The 17,229-nt window shown below is 46.7% G+C and overlaps 1 protein-coding gene across 1 annotated transcript in view; it reads right to left on the bottom strand.

Moving 5' to 3' along the window:
- Nucleotides 1-17,229, bottom strand: part of LOC108939706 (SPARC (osteonectin), cwcv and kazal like domains proteoglycan 2) — a 43,325-nt gene that overhangs the window by 13,556 nt on the left and 12,540 nt on the right. The window contains exons 2-3 of the mRNA XM_029248761.1: nucleotides 4,982-4,990; nucleotides 2,997-3,042 (exon numbers count right to left, since the gene is read on the bottom strand). Coding sequence (XP_029104594.1) covers nucleotides 2,997-3,042; nucleotides 4,982-4,990 — 55 coding nt within the window. The remainder of the gene's footprint in view (nucleotides 1-2,996; nucleotides 3,043-4,981; nucleotides 4,991-17,229) is intronic.

Genomic DNA, 17,229 nt, shown 5'->3' with positions numbered 1-17,229 from the left:
TTCATTTCGAATGACAGATGAATCAGTTTCTGCCGCTGCCGCAATTAGTGTCATTTTAGAGGGATATTTCATATTGTAGCAAATAATTAGGGGCTCTTAGCTAAACCTGCGTGAACCCTAACGCTACGAGTTTCTCGAGGAGCTGAAAGGACCAGAACGGCACAGTCGCGCCTTATTTACTTATACTCGCTTTACGCCAAAATGTCCGAAGCTGGAAAACAGTAAAGTACAAAAAAAAAGCGGGAAAACCGTTAAAATACGTGAAAGTATTATACCTTTGTCTACAAACACAATTCAACTCTCTCGACATATCGTCTCCAGTCTTGATGATTTACGGTATGTAGACTAACTGCTCTTTCAATGTTGCGGTCGACACCAGAAGTTCCCTCCGTAAACAAGTGGATGGCTGATATCCTGGAACATCTGGACACCTTTTCAGAAGTTACTAGAAAGTGCTGCATGGTCACACCTGTGACACACTGTAACATTTTGACCCCGAGCCCTCGCTCCATGAAGGTGGACATATTTACAATGTCTCGGTGTCCCGCCTCTACCTGTATGCTTTGCGCTGTTCGTAACAACAATATAAAAGAAGAATTAAAGCTGATAATAGAAAAAAATGTTGAGGAACTGGCACTGCTGAACCGTACTTTGTTCTTTAAAGTACCACACTCTGTTTTGTGTAAACATGAAATAATGAAAACCTGAAAAGCCAGGGTACAGTGCTGTTTGATCATACTGTCTCTTTTAATACTGTCTGTTTTAATGCCAGTTATGTGTAATTTTATGATCACAGATACAAGCAGCACAGAGGGAGATGCTGGAGTGTGTTTGCTGACCTAAGTGATGCAGTTAGACAGGGGTTGGACAGTCAAAGAAGAAAAGACACACCTGCGTTTGACAAAGTGTTGGCTAACAAAGCGAAACCGGCGAGAAGCAGGTGAAGGTCACACTCTTGGAGCTCCATTTGCTCCTTGATTCCAGCAGGAGATCGCAAGTGTTTCCTCAACACCCAGGGTTTGATTTTCTTCCGTCCTTTGCTGGACATGCGTATGGGATCATCGATGGCATCCAGGCCGTGGCCTCCACCCTGCGAACCCAGCTAGGGTTCGACCCTTCCGGAGTTTCGCACGAACCCTTGGAAGCACTTCGATGACGCGTCAAGTCGTGTTGACGTAGACGCGTTCCCAGGGAGGCCTGAACTGGCTGGGCTGGCGTCTAGGAAATCTTTCACATGTCCCCTTTTCGGGATCCATCTCAACTCAGGGATGAAAAGAAGGCAGATAAATGAGGCCGGTTAAATTGCCGCCCCTCTCCTGGGAGGAGGATCAATGTGATGAAAATGAGTGTTGCGGGCGTGAGCGGAGATGTTTTAGATGCGTGCTCGTTGTATCCACCTCCGTTTGAGGGGGGCGCTCCCTTCTGGCACGGCCTGCTGCGTGCACCCCTCATCGCTCCACTGACGGCTGGGTGGAAGACGAAGCTCGTCCACAGAGGCCTCAGACCACAGGCTGGGCAGTTGTGCAGGACTTCACGATCCAATCATATCCGCCTCACTGATGTGGACCAGTAAATCTTCCTGAGTTTTTCATGGCCTTTCTGAGCAAGTCACACACAGACTCTGTGCCCATTTAGAGGTTCCCGCGGTATTACCTGCTTTCACATGAATCCATCTGAGGAAATTTTCCAGAGAGCACAGAGACGCAGGAATCCATCCTTTACCGCTCCCTTTTCTACATTAATAACCACATCGTGAGAAGTGATGCCACCAAGCAATAAGGAGGAGAATGTTCTACAAAGGGCATACTGTCTCTGCAGTGTGTGTCCACGGCAGGCTCATATCTATGTGTAGGTCATACGATATGGCACTGATGCTCGATATGCTTCCTAACTCATGGCCGAATGCTCTAAAAAACTGCACACCATGCAATTCCGCAAAGTTGTGTTCATTACTGCACCAAAGCTTAAAATTAGAGAGCAACACTGGATGGATTGTGCATTAAATGATTTTCCAATACACGGAGAAGGCTTTGAAAAAGGTCAGATGTCACTTTTCCTACAGAGAGCCGCGAAACCGATACGTCGACGTAAATACGAAATCGGTGCTAAATCAAGAAACGCACGACGACTAAAATCGACTAAAACGAGCGGCTAAAAAAATGAGGCGTGTGCGGCGCTTCTCGTCTGTTCCACGGGAGAAGACTCCCGTTCTTCGGGAACAAAGCCAGTGGAGACGTGTGCTAAATCAGGCCCTTGGGTTTTTCACGGGGCCTCTGCCACAGCAATTATACTTCGGCGACATGCTAATATTCTCGGTAATATGCTCTTCCGTTCGGAAGACTTCATTTTGTCCCAGAATTAAAAGACTACCTTCACATTCTCCATGGCTTTGTCACTTGTGGTCCAAGAGAGCAGGTGACCTCACCAACCCAGGCACGAGACACTAAATGAAGCGAATGCCGAGACACGAAATGCAAGAAGCTATTGTGCTCATAACACATATTTGGGGGGGGGGGGGGCACCTGTTTGATCAACAGCAGTGACACAGATGACACTCATTTACATGGATTCACTTATCTGACACTTTTCTACAAAGCAACTTACAGTGTGAAGGTACTTACAATTATTTACCCCTTTGTAGAGCTGGGTATTTTTTTTTTTATGGAGCAGTTTAGGTAGGCAGGTACCTTGCTCAAGGGTACTACACCTGGACGTGAGCTTCAAACCTGTGACCTTCGGATTCAAAACAGCAGCTCTAACCACTCGGCTACCAGCCTTCCCTTTGAGACGCTTTGAGAAACACCGGTGTTTATTCCTCATTATGCGGAACAAAACACTGTCAGCTAGCAGCAAAATAAACGTTAATAAGTACTTTTCCAGAAATGCAGTACAGTTTCCTGGACATTGTTTTACCGTTCAGTATTCATAACATCGCAGAATATCAGTTCCAAAGTAAGGTATGGTATGCCAGTTAATATCGTAGGATTTTCACTTACTTTCCTCTGAGCCTTGGTTTTCATCAAGAGTTCGAATGTAATCATCCTAGGGGGGAACGGAGACAAAGGTTTTTAATAATGATATCAGCGTAGTGCATGAATCATAGTGGCACATTACCTCTAAAGTGGGGAATACAGTTTTTGAGCGGAATTAAATGAAAGGCAGCACATTGGGCTGGTCGCTGTTCAGCGACGAGTTGCAGCTCTGTACAGATACCATTCACGTCCTGCAGTCTTTGGCCCCGTTGCAGAATGCTGTGCAAATACCATTTTGTTTGTGCGATTTTAATGACGGTATCTGTTGGCCCGCAGTTTATGTCAAATTCTGGGTATCTCCTACCGCGATCGGGTCACAGATGAAGATGTGTTACAAGGTAGTGCTCTACTGTGGCTGGAAGACACTGTTGCTGAACAACAAATGCGACTAGTGGGCCACATTCTGCGACTTCCTGACCAGAGATTTCCAAAGGTGGCGATGGGATGGGTGCCGCCGAAGGGAAAGCTCAAACAGGGTCGACCACCTTTCGAGAAGACCTCAAGACTATGAACGTCGAATGGACAGATGCTGAGATCATTGCTGCCAGCAGAGCCCATTGGAGAAGGCTCATTGCCCAATACGTCAACCGATGTGGGAGGAACTAGCTAACCAACTAAAATCTGTTGGCCAAGTAAGCAAAACTAATGTATGTGGAATAAACTGCAGCTCATTAATTAGATCTTTCCATACAGACTGACAGCCGGCAGGAAGACTTGAACGTGCTCCAGAAGGCGCGAGCGCCACCGCTTACGTAACAGCGGAGTGTATACTTTCGTAAACACTGCCAAAGCAATCCTTTCGCTACTGGCACGAGTTCTGTTGGGAAACATTACCGGAGCATATTCCGACGGCCAGTGAAGATTTACGGTGTGACACATTTGCTGGAAATGAAACGAAACATCACTCGCACAGCTTGACGGTCTCACACCAGTAATCTCTCGACAGATGTTGTGTCAGCAATCAGCACGGACTGCGAAATCCAGTCGAGGACCGGAGGCTCCTGCCATGCAGCGGGACGGCGTGTGCGGTATGTGGAGCAGAAACGTCCCTCATACGGCTTCCTCGCCTGCTGTTGGGGAATTAGGAGTGCTTTGACACAACCCCAACTGGAGTTTTCAGAAGTGTGTCCTCAGTGATAACGGAGTGAAACTGTGGTACAAACTGCAATTCTCAATTCTCGTCGTAATATGTACCCCAGCCGGGGTTCTTTCCACTTTTTCATGTGGTTCTGGAAGTCTACATGTACTCTTGTTTGTGCTGTGTTCTGTGTGACTGTTTTTTGTTTGGAAATTTAAAAAAAAAAAAATACATACATAAACACATAAGCACACCAACAAATAGACAAATAAAGCAGCACATACATACATACATACATAAACCAACCAACCAACCAACCAACAAATACATAGATACATGCATCAACGGATGAATAAATAAATACATCAACCAACCAACAGACAGACAGATGAACGAATGAACAAACGAAAAAAGAACAAGCAAATTAATAAATACATACAGACTGATAAACCTCCTCCAGTGGCAAAAATGTGAACATGAGTGAAACTCAAACCACCACGACCACAAAGTCTTCTCTGGACTGCAGATGGACACTTTGCAGCGTAGATTCCGGGTTATTTTCGTATTTTGGACAAATCATTCTAAAGACTCAATCTGAGCACTTCGGCGTTTGCGCACGATACTGGCCCCATCAACACTTCACAATAAGTCAGAGGTAAATGCGCCGTCCTTCACATTTTGACAACCATAGGACGCTTCTGTGGCTGGAATCTACAGAGCTACAGAGCCTTGGCTTAATGGAGACGTTCGTTGCCCTGATTGAAGTGGGCAGCGAACATCTGCAGCCCAGGGAGCTTTGGAAGTCCTCCCGTCCATCTGGCTTGAAAAGATGGTACACGAGTGCAGAATAGGTGTAGAAAGTGTTACTAACCTCCACTTCCTGTGGCAACGAGAGGAGGACGAGACAGCAAAAGGAGAGAAGGAGAGAGAGAGAAACCGTTAGAGGAAACAACATGAGTCACTTCACAGAAAGCCTCCATTTTCGTAGAGTGCGTAGCCAAAGGCGGGTCGTTGTTTCCGCAACCGATCGCTGCCGTTAAATTGACAAAATCGACAGGAGTTCAGACGGTCAGCTCTCGGGGCACTTTGTTCGCCAGGGAAACGGGCTCAGACATTTCGGAGCGGATTACGGGGCCTATTAACAAAAGATGATGAGCCGCCACGTCTCGTGAGCTGGCGCGGCTCCTAATCGCGGGCAGATTTCCTTGCTGCCAGGAATGCTGCTTATAGATTGCCTCCCAGCACCACCCCCCACCTCATCATCTGCAAGACCGAGAAGCACAAGCGCGCCCAAAAAATGGATCCATTGACACGGCTCCTTAAGCCAATCTCAGTCGATGAACAACACAGCATAACCACATTAAATGATAGGAAACTGGGTGCATGTTTTCCCAGCGCACCTGTACTACATCCTGTACGCCTGTGCACCGTACACAGCAATAAAGGGCACTAACAGCAATAAACAACACAATTATAGAAATCACACACAAAACGTTCAGCCAGTTGAATGGTGGGAAATTCTACAGACACTGGATTTATCAAGCATTTTAACACCGCACGCTATTCAAGTGATGGCAATTTATCAGAAAGTTTTCATGCATTTTTTCGGGGTAATTTATATTGTAATAATTCAAAGACCTTCGTTGTATTTCTGTGACAGCAAAGTAAAGCAGGTAGAACGTAGGTATGTAAGTGAAATGTAAATGAACCGGTTGCATTTCGCTGTTTCACATTTAGGATTCCAAATGAGGTTACATAAGAAATTATAGAGACAATCATAGAGAGAAATTATTGTACAAGGACTGGGACAAATATGATCACAGTAAGGAGGATACTGCTGTGTCCGTGATTATCAATTCAGCAGAAACCATGGAGAACTTGACTGATTCCTTTGTGTATATGTGTATACACACACACACACACACACACACACACACAGAGAGAGAGAGAGAGAGGGAGGAAAAAGCCTCTCTGGTTCCCCTTGAACCGATAAGCACAGACATGGTTTTGTTCATCGGTCAAAAGGAAACATCTCTCCACTCATGTTGGTGGGGGGAATTATAGCTCTTAGTAAAGAATAACCTTGTCCAATCCTCTAAAGTGCCCCATTAGCAGGCCAGGATTTCAAAACTTTACAGAGGCTACATCCACAATCTTTGATGTGTGCAGTATTGATGCTGCCGCTTCTGCATAATTTAACATGTAATTTATATTAATGCCAGACAGCAGAGAAACTCATTTAGCAAAAAACATAATACTGACATTTTAAATTGATCCTTTCATAAAAGCTACATTCAAAAACACACAAACTGATGAAAGCAAAGAGGTCTTTGTATTCATACGACTTCCAAATTGTGTACAAAACATCATTTACCTCAATTTAACAGAGCGACAACTATCCCTTGCAGGATTTAGGCTAATATTAAAAAAGATGGATCATCAACAACCAGTGGCTACATCTCATTAAAAATGTTCCCCGTTGCAAAATCGGGAGCGCAATCCCACCTCTGTGATCAGCCGACTGTCATGTGACCCATCTTCGCTGCCGTTCAGACACAGAGCAAGAAAAGCATCTCATCGAATTCCTATACAGCATATGGCTGCATTAAAATGTGACAGGAACAGATGCTCGTTGATTTTACAGTGCGTGAGGGACAAAGTTTTATCGTCACCAATACATCAAGCGAGCTCTACTCCCAAGGGCTTACGTCACAAATTCATTACCAAGGGCACCGGGCCAGACCCCCTCAATCGGGCTATGGGGATGACTCCAAATTACGACTGCAACCGACATAGGGCCTGGAGGCAATCCAGGAAAAAAGCAAGCAAAGCGAGGTAAAAAAGTGAGAATAATCCAGTCGGTGAGCAGGGTACAATGTTCCCGAGGCTCCCTCGGGTATCGCAGCTCATATCAGAGAAGCACCTTCCATGCCATTTGTCAACAGAGCTGTAATGTAGCCGGTGTAAAAAGGAGATCGGTGTCTAATGGAGCTTGACTATCCGCAGGCCCCAGACGCAGTGCGGTCCTCCAGGGCCGTTCCTGCATTAGCCCGACGGCGCTTGGCAGCAGGCCTGGGCGATCCTGCCACGGGCCCAAACACCACCCCTCTGCGTTATCGGCTTAAATATCAAGCGCCTCGCCGTTTCCTTGCAGCATTTGCTCCCGCGTACGACCACGGTGACGCCTCGTCAAGCCGAGACGCTTCTCTCAAAATATCGATGGTGAAACTCGGGCTGTTGGAAATACGAGGCTTCACATTCATGTGCAAAGAGATTTTCTAAGCAGGACACATGCAAATGGTTTTTTTGCCTGATGTCAGTTTGCAGTCTCTTCCATTCAGTAAGATGTGAATTACCCCTGGAACTACCCCAGGCTGCCTTCGAAGGCTTCTGATGCCATCTTGCTGGCACGTCACATGCACTCTTGGCTTTAAAACCCTCCATCTGTGAACCGTCATGGGTTTCAGCCTGTGCTGCGGCGCCGTGCCTGGGAGACCTCAGAGGCAGAGGCTCGAATGTGAATGGGGGCAGGTGGAAGGTGAAACCCGAGAAGGGTTAAATCTGCTTTTCTCTCCAATAGCGAAGCATCACAAATGGTCCAGCTGCTACGGCATGGCAGCCATGGGGGCAATAGGGTGCCACCATGCTCCATCAGGCTCTGTGGGCTACCTCAAGAACCAACCCAAAAAAAAACAGGGAGAGCGAAAAAATCAGCTCGGGAAGACTCTCCGAGTGAAGTCAATCGTAAATGTGAAATTAAACATTTATACGCGCGGTACAATTCAGGCGCAATCTACTTCTCATCGACGAGGATCTCAAAACCGCTGAAAAAGATTCCAACCCAGAGCAATTTCCTAATTTAGAACGCTTTTAAAACTTCATAGAAAGCTCAGGCGAAGTCGTGATGCGAAAAAAAAAAATCAATACATTGTCTTCGGCAACAGTGCAAAAATGAATCATTCAGGGGAAATTTGTTATACAGAAAACCAATGAAATGCAGGCTTCATGCTGACAAATATCTAAGCTCTAGTGAAGACTTGGGTTCATCTCCAAGACAGCGTGATGTTGACCCAACACGACAGTCCAAATGTCGGCTAGCGGGAACATACTGCCCTTCAAGTCACGAGGTACCCAGCAGAGAGCGTGACCTTTTCAGGATGTTTTTCTCCTGAAGGAATTTAGCAAACACGATCCATCAGCGTTGTGGGATTCGGCCATTTCGCCCAACAGGTCCCAGGGAGGTGGAGGTCCACTCTGTTGCCTGCTTGTGCACAACGGGGGACCTTGTTGGATAAAAAAAGCATAAGCGGTCATTTCCTGTGACATCCTTCGGCTGTTGCCGAGGAGCTGATGAAGCAGCGGGAAAAGGCAGACCTGCCCATACCCTCTCATAAAGAAAATTTCACAGCTGTACGTTTGCTAATCGCCGGGCACTTTCCTATGGACTGTTATTACTGCTGTGAGCTGCAGCACCCGGGGGTCTCCGAGTGCCATTTTTCTCTTACTTTTTTCCTCTATTTTCAAGAAAAATAAATCGAGGAGGTCTGCAGTACATCCCTTTCATCCACTTACTGGCACAGCTGAAAGGTGCTTCATAAATGTTTCACTGTAGGATCCCAAAGCAAAAAAAATCAATGCTAACTTGACACGTGAGAAGAAAAGTAAAATGGAAAAAACAACCCGCAAATAAAACGAAAGCCTAGCTGAACATAATAAATAAAGCAAACGTGTTTTTATTTCAGTATTAATTCCCTCTACTCAGACTTCTCCTGTTAATTCATTTAATACCAGCGCATGAGTTCAGTTGCTTAACAACGTTCTGACAGTCTTGCTATAGCCTAAAGTATTTTTTTTATAATAGCCACATATTTGGTTTCTCCAGCGTTTGGTATTCCGGTGCTGTCATTTACACCCGCTCTTTTGCCGCTTGGATGTTGTTGGTTTCTGTTTTAGGAATCTGCCATGCATTCTAAATTGCTTCGCAGTCATGTGTTGACCACAAATGTAATTTGAGTTCTATCCGTGAGAGAAATTTGGGAAAAGAGCATATGTCCTCACAAGTGCCGGTGCAGTGTCAGGACAAACCACCCTCAGTCACCTAAAAGAGTAAAACATTTGTCAATTTCATCCTTAATGTGCATCTCTAAATCACACAAACTAATTGTTTACCAGACACCTTGTCCCAAAGCTCACAACGCAACACATTTACACAGCAGTGCGAGTAGTGCAACACTTCCAGTTACGTACCATCTCACCACCCGCTCCCCTCCATACACACCACGCGCACAGCCTCCGGCCTTGTTGCGCTCTTAGCGCACGTCAGCGTCTGATGCCACAGGAAATGCCCTTAGGGACCACTTTGCGTTTTGACCAACGTTTCCAGAATTTTAGAGCACATCGTTCGAGACGCTACCGAGTGTTCGGTGTAATAGCACGCTGCATTTCACACTGAGATAAAAGCAAGCTTTCATGCAGCTAGGCCTAATGAAGTGTCATTTAGCAGCGCTCTCTCGTCCCTCAGCCAAACAGCTTTGGGTGGACCGTCTTTAGCAGTTATACAGCAGTGGGGCATTTCTTTCATGTGCTCCTAGCTTCTGTTGCGCATAAGTACAGGAGGGTTGGCCTCATGCAGCATCTGAGCTCGAGAGCAGCTTGAAGAAATCGAGTGGGGCTAACGTTGCGAATGCTAATGAAAGGGATTCATCTTGTATCGCACATAATGGAAAAATGAAAAAGACTCCTTCCAGAAGTTGTAAAAGGATGCAAGACAGTAGGGTGTGGGGGATGAGGAGGCAGCCAGCGAGCAGTAGGCTACTTCAGCAATACCTCAGCGAGTTCCTTGCCAACAGAGCGCTCGTTCAAGCCCCTCAGATGAACCAGATGTCGCTGGTCCTGCTGCTTACGATAGAATTTTCCTTTCTACATCGCCACGCAAGACTAGCACTCAACGCTGTGGAGGACAACTGGATTCTGTCAAATATTGTTCCAACGCAGCGCTGCTTTCCCATCACGCTCGAGTCTCCATCTCCGTCATCGGCGCGTGCGTTGGAAGGAAGGGCCGGCCATTTCTGTCACCTTCGGGGAATCAAACGGCGGGCTGATAAATACGCCGCGCGCATGCAGCTCCGGGAAAGCGGAGTAATTTCAATTGTTCACACTGATGAGTCTCCGTTTTCCCCAGCAGCAGCCAATCACCTTTCATCCACCGTCAAACCAGGGCCCACCGTGCTTTGTTTTTCCGCCCATCCTGTCCTCTCCCTGCTAAGAGACTGATGGACTTCATTTGCTGACACATCCTTCGGGCTTCTAACAGACAGAGACTGGCCTACAAAAGGCACCCCGAGCGCGCCTGCCTTTCTTCTCTGGAGAGGAAGCGTGCCACACGCTGAGACGTAATGAGGGTTGCGCTCGGCTCTGGCTCAGAAGCCTCCTTTGATTCGCAGCTTCCCGTTTCATTCGCTAGCAGAACAGCAAACATCCAGAATGTTCCAAAGCCGTGTTTCCACCAACGCGGGTCTGACAGAGTTGACGTGCTTACATTGCAAGGCGTTGCATCACTGAGGTGTGCGTCCCGCGTTCTTTACGGTGGGAGTCCTCTAGCTAAGACGATTTTAATCACCGGCACAAACGGCACATCAAAAGCTGAACCCACAAAACCTCGTCTTGAAATCCAAGCATCCGGCCTTCAAAGGTCTCCTTTCATCACGAGGGACTTTTTCACGGGCAAGAAAGCCCGGCTGCGCCATTCAAGCCAAAGGGAAGGACGGGGATCCGGGAGGTGACTCGGGCGGTGGCCAAGATCGACCCCGTAGCTGTGCAGAGTGCAGCACGGCGAGGCGGTCCTCTCGCACAACTGTTTCAAAGTGCTCTCCCCGCCTGCGTTTCTCTAACGTCTACAAAACGTCTGTTTACCTCGACCTGCGAAACAATAATCTCGTTTAGTGCGACGCCCTAGGAAGAGATCCCATAGAAACCCGCACAAAAAAAAAAATCCTTCTTCTTGCAAGAAAATAAAGCACCCAAAAGAATCCAATTATGCTGAACTAATGGGATTCTGCTGAAGGGGATTTTATTTTAAAAGATGCAGGGAAAATATAGACACTAATTAGGAGTTGTCGTCCTGTCGCTACCAGCTTCTGCAGGTGGATCTGAAGGTTAGGGAGGTTCCCTCAGTGACCGATCAAGAAGGTCCAAAGTTACACCACTAGCTGTCTGTGTTTCCCTGCTTTTTTAAATGGTGTGCAGTGGTGACATTCAGAGGAAGACGTTACTGCAGGAGGAGAGGGAGACTGACCTTGCAACGTCAAAAAAATGCAAAAAAAGAAGGACTGGCTCAGCCGAGTTAGGAGACGTATTTGGTGAAAGAGCAGGACCGAACCTTGAAATCGTCATCCGGGCACTGCTACATTTTATTTATTATTTTGTTGCTTAACCTAAACTTTCATCCAAAGTAACATTTTTTTTTAACCCAACAAGAGAGCTTGATATTTTGCTCAAACGTTTTGGGTAAAGCACCTGAAAGGCACACCAGAAGGGTATCCAGTCAAAAACCTCAGGAACCTTTGCCACTGTGCGATGGGAGGTGCTTGGGTTTTTAACGTATTTAACTCCAAATATTCTCTGATTTTCATGCGGCCACCCTTGAAATCAATACCTTTCAGTCCAATTAATTCTCAATCCCAAACAGGCTAAATGAGCACAAACCTGCAGAATTCGATTCACACTTGTATTCAGAGGCCTTCGCAGAAAGTCCTTCTCGGTAATTGAATTTAAACTCCTGATGATTCTACTGAATTATTTTGAATAAGATCATTAATAAGGTTCACTTTAATATTATAGTTTGTTTCTTGTATTTTGTAGACAAATTTCTGAGACAAAATGTTAATATGCACATTCTATCAGGAACTAGGAAACAGTGGTGTCACTTGTTAATCTTTTGAAACCTCTTTTTTCACTAATATATTGTATTTCAACTGTACAAACTGTGGTAAGGTAAATAAATTAGATTTTGCGTTGAGCAGTTGAGAGCATTAGAAATAAAATTGGGAAGGTAAATCACAGGGATGCTGCTGAACATGCTGGCTACTGAATTTAATTTAGCGCGCATCTGCTCAGGGAACGGACACAAATTGCTTCAATGTACCTTCTTGCAGCATTAATCTAATTCCAAAATTGAAACCGTGGACTGTCCTCTGATGCTCCCTGTGTCTACTGAAAAATAAGTTTATGAACCATAAAGGGGAATTCGGAACCATTCGTTTCGAAGTATTACCATGTCGGCCTGATGGTTTTCGATGCCGTGAACACGCCAGACTACGAACACATACAACACGCACCGTCATAGATACGAGGAAGAGCCTTTGACGCGTTCCGCTGCCGTAGGGGACGCCCTTCACTTTAAATCGGATCATCTATGGAGCTCCGGTGCGCCGCTTCAACAGCTCCACATCCTTCCTAAAAATGCAAATCACCCGTAAATAGGTCTTTAAACTCAGGGCAGTCATGTTTTGGTGGCACCAGTCAAACATCTAATGGGTCCTGTCCCGCTCTTCTGAAATGTAGATCTGCCGAGAAGGATTTTCTGCATCTTCACACGGAACTCCTCTCTGGGTTCCATTTAGGACCCTTGGACATGTGTCTGAATCACAGATGATATCCGGCGCGGTGTGTGTTGAGCCAGGTGGAGGAGGAGTGGCACAAAGGCCAGGTGTTGTGAGCGTATTAAATCACCAACAGCCCCACAGAGGCTCTCCTGGGGACAACTGGCAGGCGACCAAGAAAGAAAAGCTTCTTTCCTGCAGCATCTCAGTGACTCTGCCGTATATTAAACCAGACTGTGCTCAGCACTCTCTTAAACTCCCTTCTTTAATCTCAAATAGATATTTGTGCGTGGCTTCGAGACGGTTCGGTCGGGCGTCGAGGGTGCGGCCGCTCTCGATTGCCTCGTGGCGTCCTTATCGGCGAGCTGAGCCACGCTCCTAGGTGCGTTTCCAGTGGCAACGTGTTTCCGCTCCATCCAGGAAGCGGTCCCCATGCCGTCGGATACTGGGGGCTGGTAACTGCTGTCATCACAGGGGGTGGGAAGCAGAAGAAGCCCACAAAGACGGAGCTGTCTCCAGTCTCCCAGATTATCCCCACAGGGAAGGGAAGGTGACCGCATTACCGAGAGGGAATTTTTCTGCCACGCTTTGCGTTGATAGAATGCACTGCTGCTCCTGCTGATGCATGGAAAAGGCTTTTTTAAATGGGTCATATTTTCCAACCTTAGCCCAGCCCCTCCCTCAATGCACCCATGATAATGTAGGATGTCCCTGAGCTCAGGCTGCAAAGCAATCACCCTAAACGCAAGCACACAGTGGGTACCGTAGGTACCGTAGTGGTCAAATCTGGAGATTCATAACCTAGAGCTATTGAGGGTGTCCCTGCTGTTGAACCCTTAATAAGGTTTCTTACCATGAATGGCCACAGTGGCTCACTCAGATGTATATAACAATATAATTTTGAAAGAAAATGCTAAAAAGCATCATAATAATAATTATAATAATAATAATAATGATGAGAGAGGCGCATGGCTTCTTCTTCATCTCACTGAAGCACTGAGACAACTCGGAGCCGCAGCAATTTTCAGGCGGATGCAACAATAAATAATGCATCGAGGAGGTGAGAGCGGATGCCAAAACGGGAATCTTGGATTAACTAATTATTCACCGTGACCATTCAATGCCATTCGAGGCAGGAACCAGCTGAAACCAGTTTGGAATCTTCCAAAAGGTTGGAACGCTCATGCATTTCTGACGAGAACTCATATAACATATGACCCGAAAAGGAGTTTAGTGATTGGGGTTAAATGATTATTAAAGACTAATAACACTACGCTCTTGATGTGTAAGATTACTTTCGAGACTGTCTTCTTCAGGAATACCTTTCATCTTTCATCATTTTTGTTAGAACAACATCATATTCATAGTGTTACACTTCTAAACAAATGCAGGTTAATCATAAGAGAGTTGCATTTTTATTCTAGCAACAGGCTTGCTCCTGGAGGGGAATTTGCATCTTTGCCTGCACAGCGCATTTGCAGGGGAAAAGCCCACCTAGATGATGCAAATGGTCGACGTCCAAGTTTTCCAAGTGCTGCTTTCATTACATTCAGTGTTGCTCCATTATTTCCTGTGTTCTGCAACACCAGAGTCCCTACTTGTCAATCTGCTCATTTTCCTTCCATTTACTGGGTCGTTTGCAGTTAGTCCCGAAGACGTTAATAAACGAAACCGTAACGCACTTGCATTTCTGCACCGTGCCTCCGAAACACGTCACCGACCGCCATTTATACGCCTCCTATCAGTTCTTTAAAGACAAACATTTATCGATCGCCGCCAAAAATGCATATAGTGGTGAACATATTTCACCTTCAGGTCTATTCTTCCATTTCCACTCCCTTCCTCCTAAGAGAATTAGAAGCTACGATGAAAGATATTTTGTCATTTCCTCACATGAGCTTCATTTATCACCCAACTATAATCAAGGATGTGAATGTAATATTACGGATGGGTTGGAATGCACAGTATTAAAACCATTCGTTAAGAACACCATCCAGAGTCGCTCTTAATGAAATAGGCAGTAGAAGAGGGAAACGGGGGGAAGAGAACCTCAATACGGCTTGTAAAAAAGCGTAGTGAACGTACAGCACTTAAAAGGTCCACTGAAAATATCAGCGTAGCAAATAAATGAACAGTCGCAACAAATTAACGCTGTATTACGCAGCTCCTCTTGGCTCGCATGCTGGGGGCACAACGTTCACATTTATTCACTCAGCTGACGCTTTTATCCAAAGCGACTTATAGTGTTAAGATTACAGTTATTCACCCATTTATTCAGCTGGGTACTTTTTTTTTTACTAGAGTAATTGAGGGTAAGTACCTTGCTCAAGGGTACTACAGCTGGAGGTGGGGACTGAACCTGTGACCTTTGGATCCAAAGGCAGCGCGCACGTGCACGTGCACACACTTCGAAGTTACACAGTGCACCATTACCTTGCTGGTGTTGAGTGTTAATGGATGTCAGGATCTGGCCTCGGGTTCCACACCCTTGATGCCTCCACCGTTCCCACCTCGGAGTATCCAGCATCTCCATCCTTGCACACCCAAACGCAGGAGGTAAAGACCCCCAAGGAAGGGAGGCTTTAATCCTTCGCCGCACAAAGGCTCCCACTTGAAGTATGGTAAATTTTACCTTAATTGAATGTGTCTGTTCTTTTAACCCTTTATACAGCTGGGTACTTTTTTTTTTTTCACTGGAGCAATTTAGGGTAAGTACCTTACTCAAGGGTAGTACAGCTAGAGGTGGGCATCAAACCTGCAACCTTTGGGTCCAAAAGCAGCAGCTCTAATCACTACACTACCAGCTGTCCCTACACACCACCACACAACACACCGCGACACAAGCGGACGGTCGTCTCCGCGCACTTGGCGAGACGGCCGCACGCAACAGAAGAAAGAGAACACGGCTGCGAAAGCGCTTTCGTTTCCTCCGCGCTCGAACCCAGGCCCCTCCACGATCCCTTTGCGTGCGCAGATAAATCTAGTGTCCATCCCCAGCGCTCCCCCGCTCTCAGTGTGGGTCCCTTGCAAGGGCCCTGGAGCGGCACGGAGGCCCACGAGCGCATCTCAAGGACCACGTACATTCCACATCAACACACTTTTTACGCATCGTTAATTATTCCCAGACATTTTTTTCCAGCGGACGCAGAAATCATGTGACGGCATGGAAATGGAGCGGAGCATTTGATATGAGAATCTTGGGAAAATGACGGGCGGGTAATTAGGAAGGTACATCGCGGCGCACGCGGTGCGTGAGCGCGGTACGTGAGCGCGGTACGTGGCCGTGGTGCCCTCTTCCATCTGGCGGTCTGGGCCTGAGCGACCGACACGATGGTGACTTTGCCCCAATCTGCTTAATCTGTCTTTTTCATTTTCACAGGGGCCACCAAGTGGGACTGACAGAGATTTACCGCGCTGGACATGCCCCCTGTTGACTTTAATGCGGTAAAACTGTTTTGCTTGTTATAATGAGAAAAATCAAAGGCGCTGCCTCGACCATCTCACTCTGCTGCATTTCTGTCGAAATATCGATATTGTACCACATTAAAACGGGACCCAGAGCATCGTTACTTCAAACATCTGAGATGCACCACTGAGCGCTACACTTTGAGAAGGGTTTTTATTGCACTTTTACCCAGGACACGTCATAAAGCCCCTCTGTCCTACTGTCCTTTAGCACAACTACACTAGTATCCCTCTGTATTTCCCAGTGTTTTTACCGCGTTTTATTACATCTTGGTCTCCCTACCACAACTCATCTTTATTGTTGTACTGCATGTTGTTCCCTCTACGGTAAAACTGGTTACCTTTTGTTGTGCGAATTCGTGATATTACACACCGCACCCTCTGCTGCACAATCGTTCATCTTTGCTGCGTTGTTGAGATGCACAATTTTTTTCCCCCTCACCTTTGCTGAATTATTGCATTTTACAGCGTCGTACAGTATTTAGGATTGTTTATTACGAAATTCCTCATCTCATCGTTATTACGCGTCTTATTGGCAGAGTGAAGTCTCGGAAGTCCTGAGCTCGCGTCGATGGTCACGGGAGATTCATGATGATGATGCCGAAAAGGCGCTTCGGAGACCTCGTGACCCATAGTGTGGGTGAAGCGAGAGGTCAGGGTGCACATTTTACCCTGGCCACCAGTAAGAGCGAGAAATTGGTTTTTGGTGGGACGAGGCAGAACCCCGCTGTGGCGGCTGGGAAGAAAGAAGCCGATTCTCGGCTCGATAGAGCCCAACCTATACGTGTCACGGGTAGGCGAAGGGGCCTGCGGTGTTTCCTTTTCTCGTCCCTCCACCCAATCTTATCCGAGTCAATATCCGCAGCCATGACCCCCCCCCCCACCCCCCTCCAGAAAAAGGGCCTGCGGGTTCTCCGGAGCTCTTCAACGAGGCTCTGCCTTCTCCCCGGCGCCCGGAACAAAGAAACACCTCCAGCGACACTTGCCGTTTGGATCTCATTAGTTATCTGGACCACAGAAACACAGATGGACGCTTTGATTCGGCGACCCTGGA

This window comes from Scleropages formosus, chromosome 24, assembly GCF_900964775.1.
Source record: "Scleropages formosus chromosome 24, fSclFor1.1, whole genome shotgun sequence".
NCBI lineage: Eukaryota > Metazoa > Chordata > Actinopteri > Osteoglossiformes > Osteoglossidae > Scleropages > Scleropages formosus.
The sequence above is the reverse complement of the archived record's forward strand: the minus strand, read 5'-3'. Positions and strand labels throughout refer to the sequence as shown.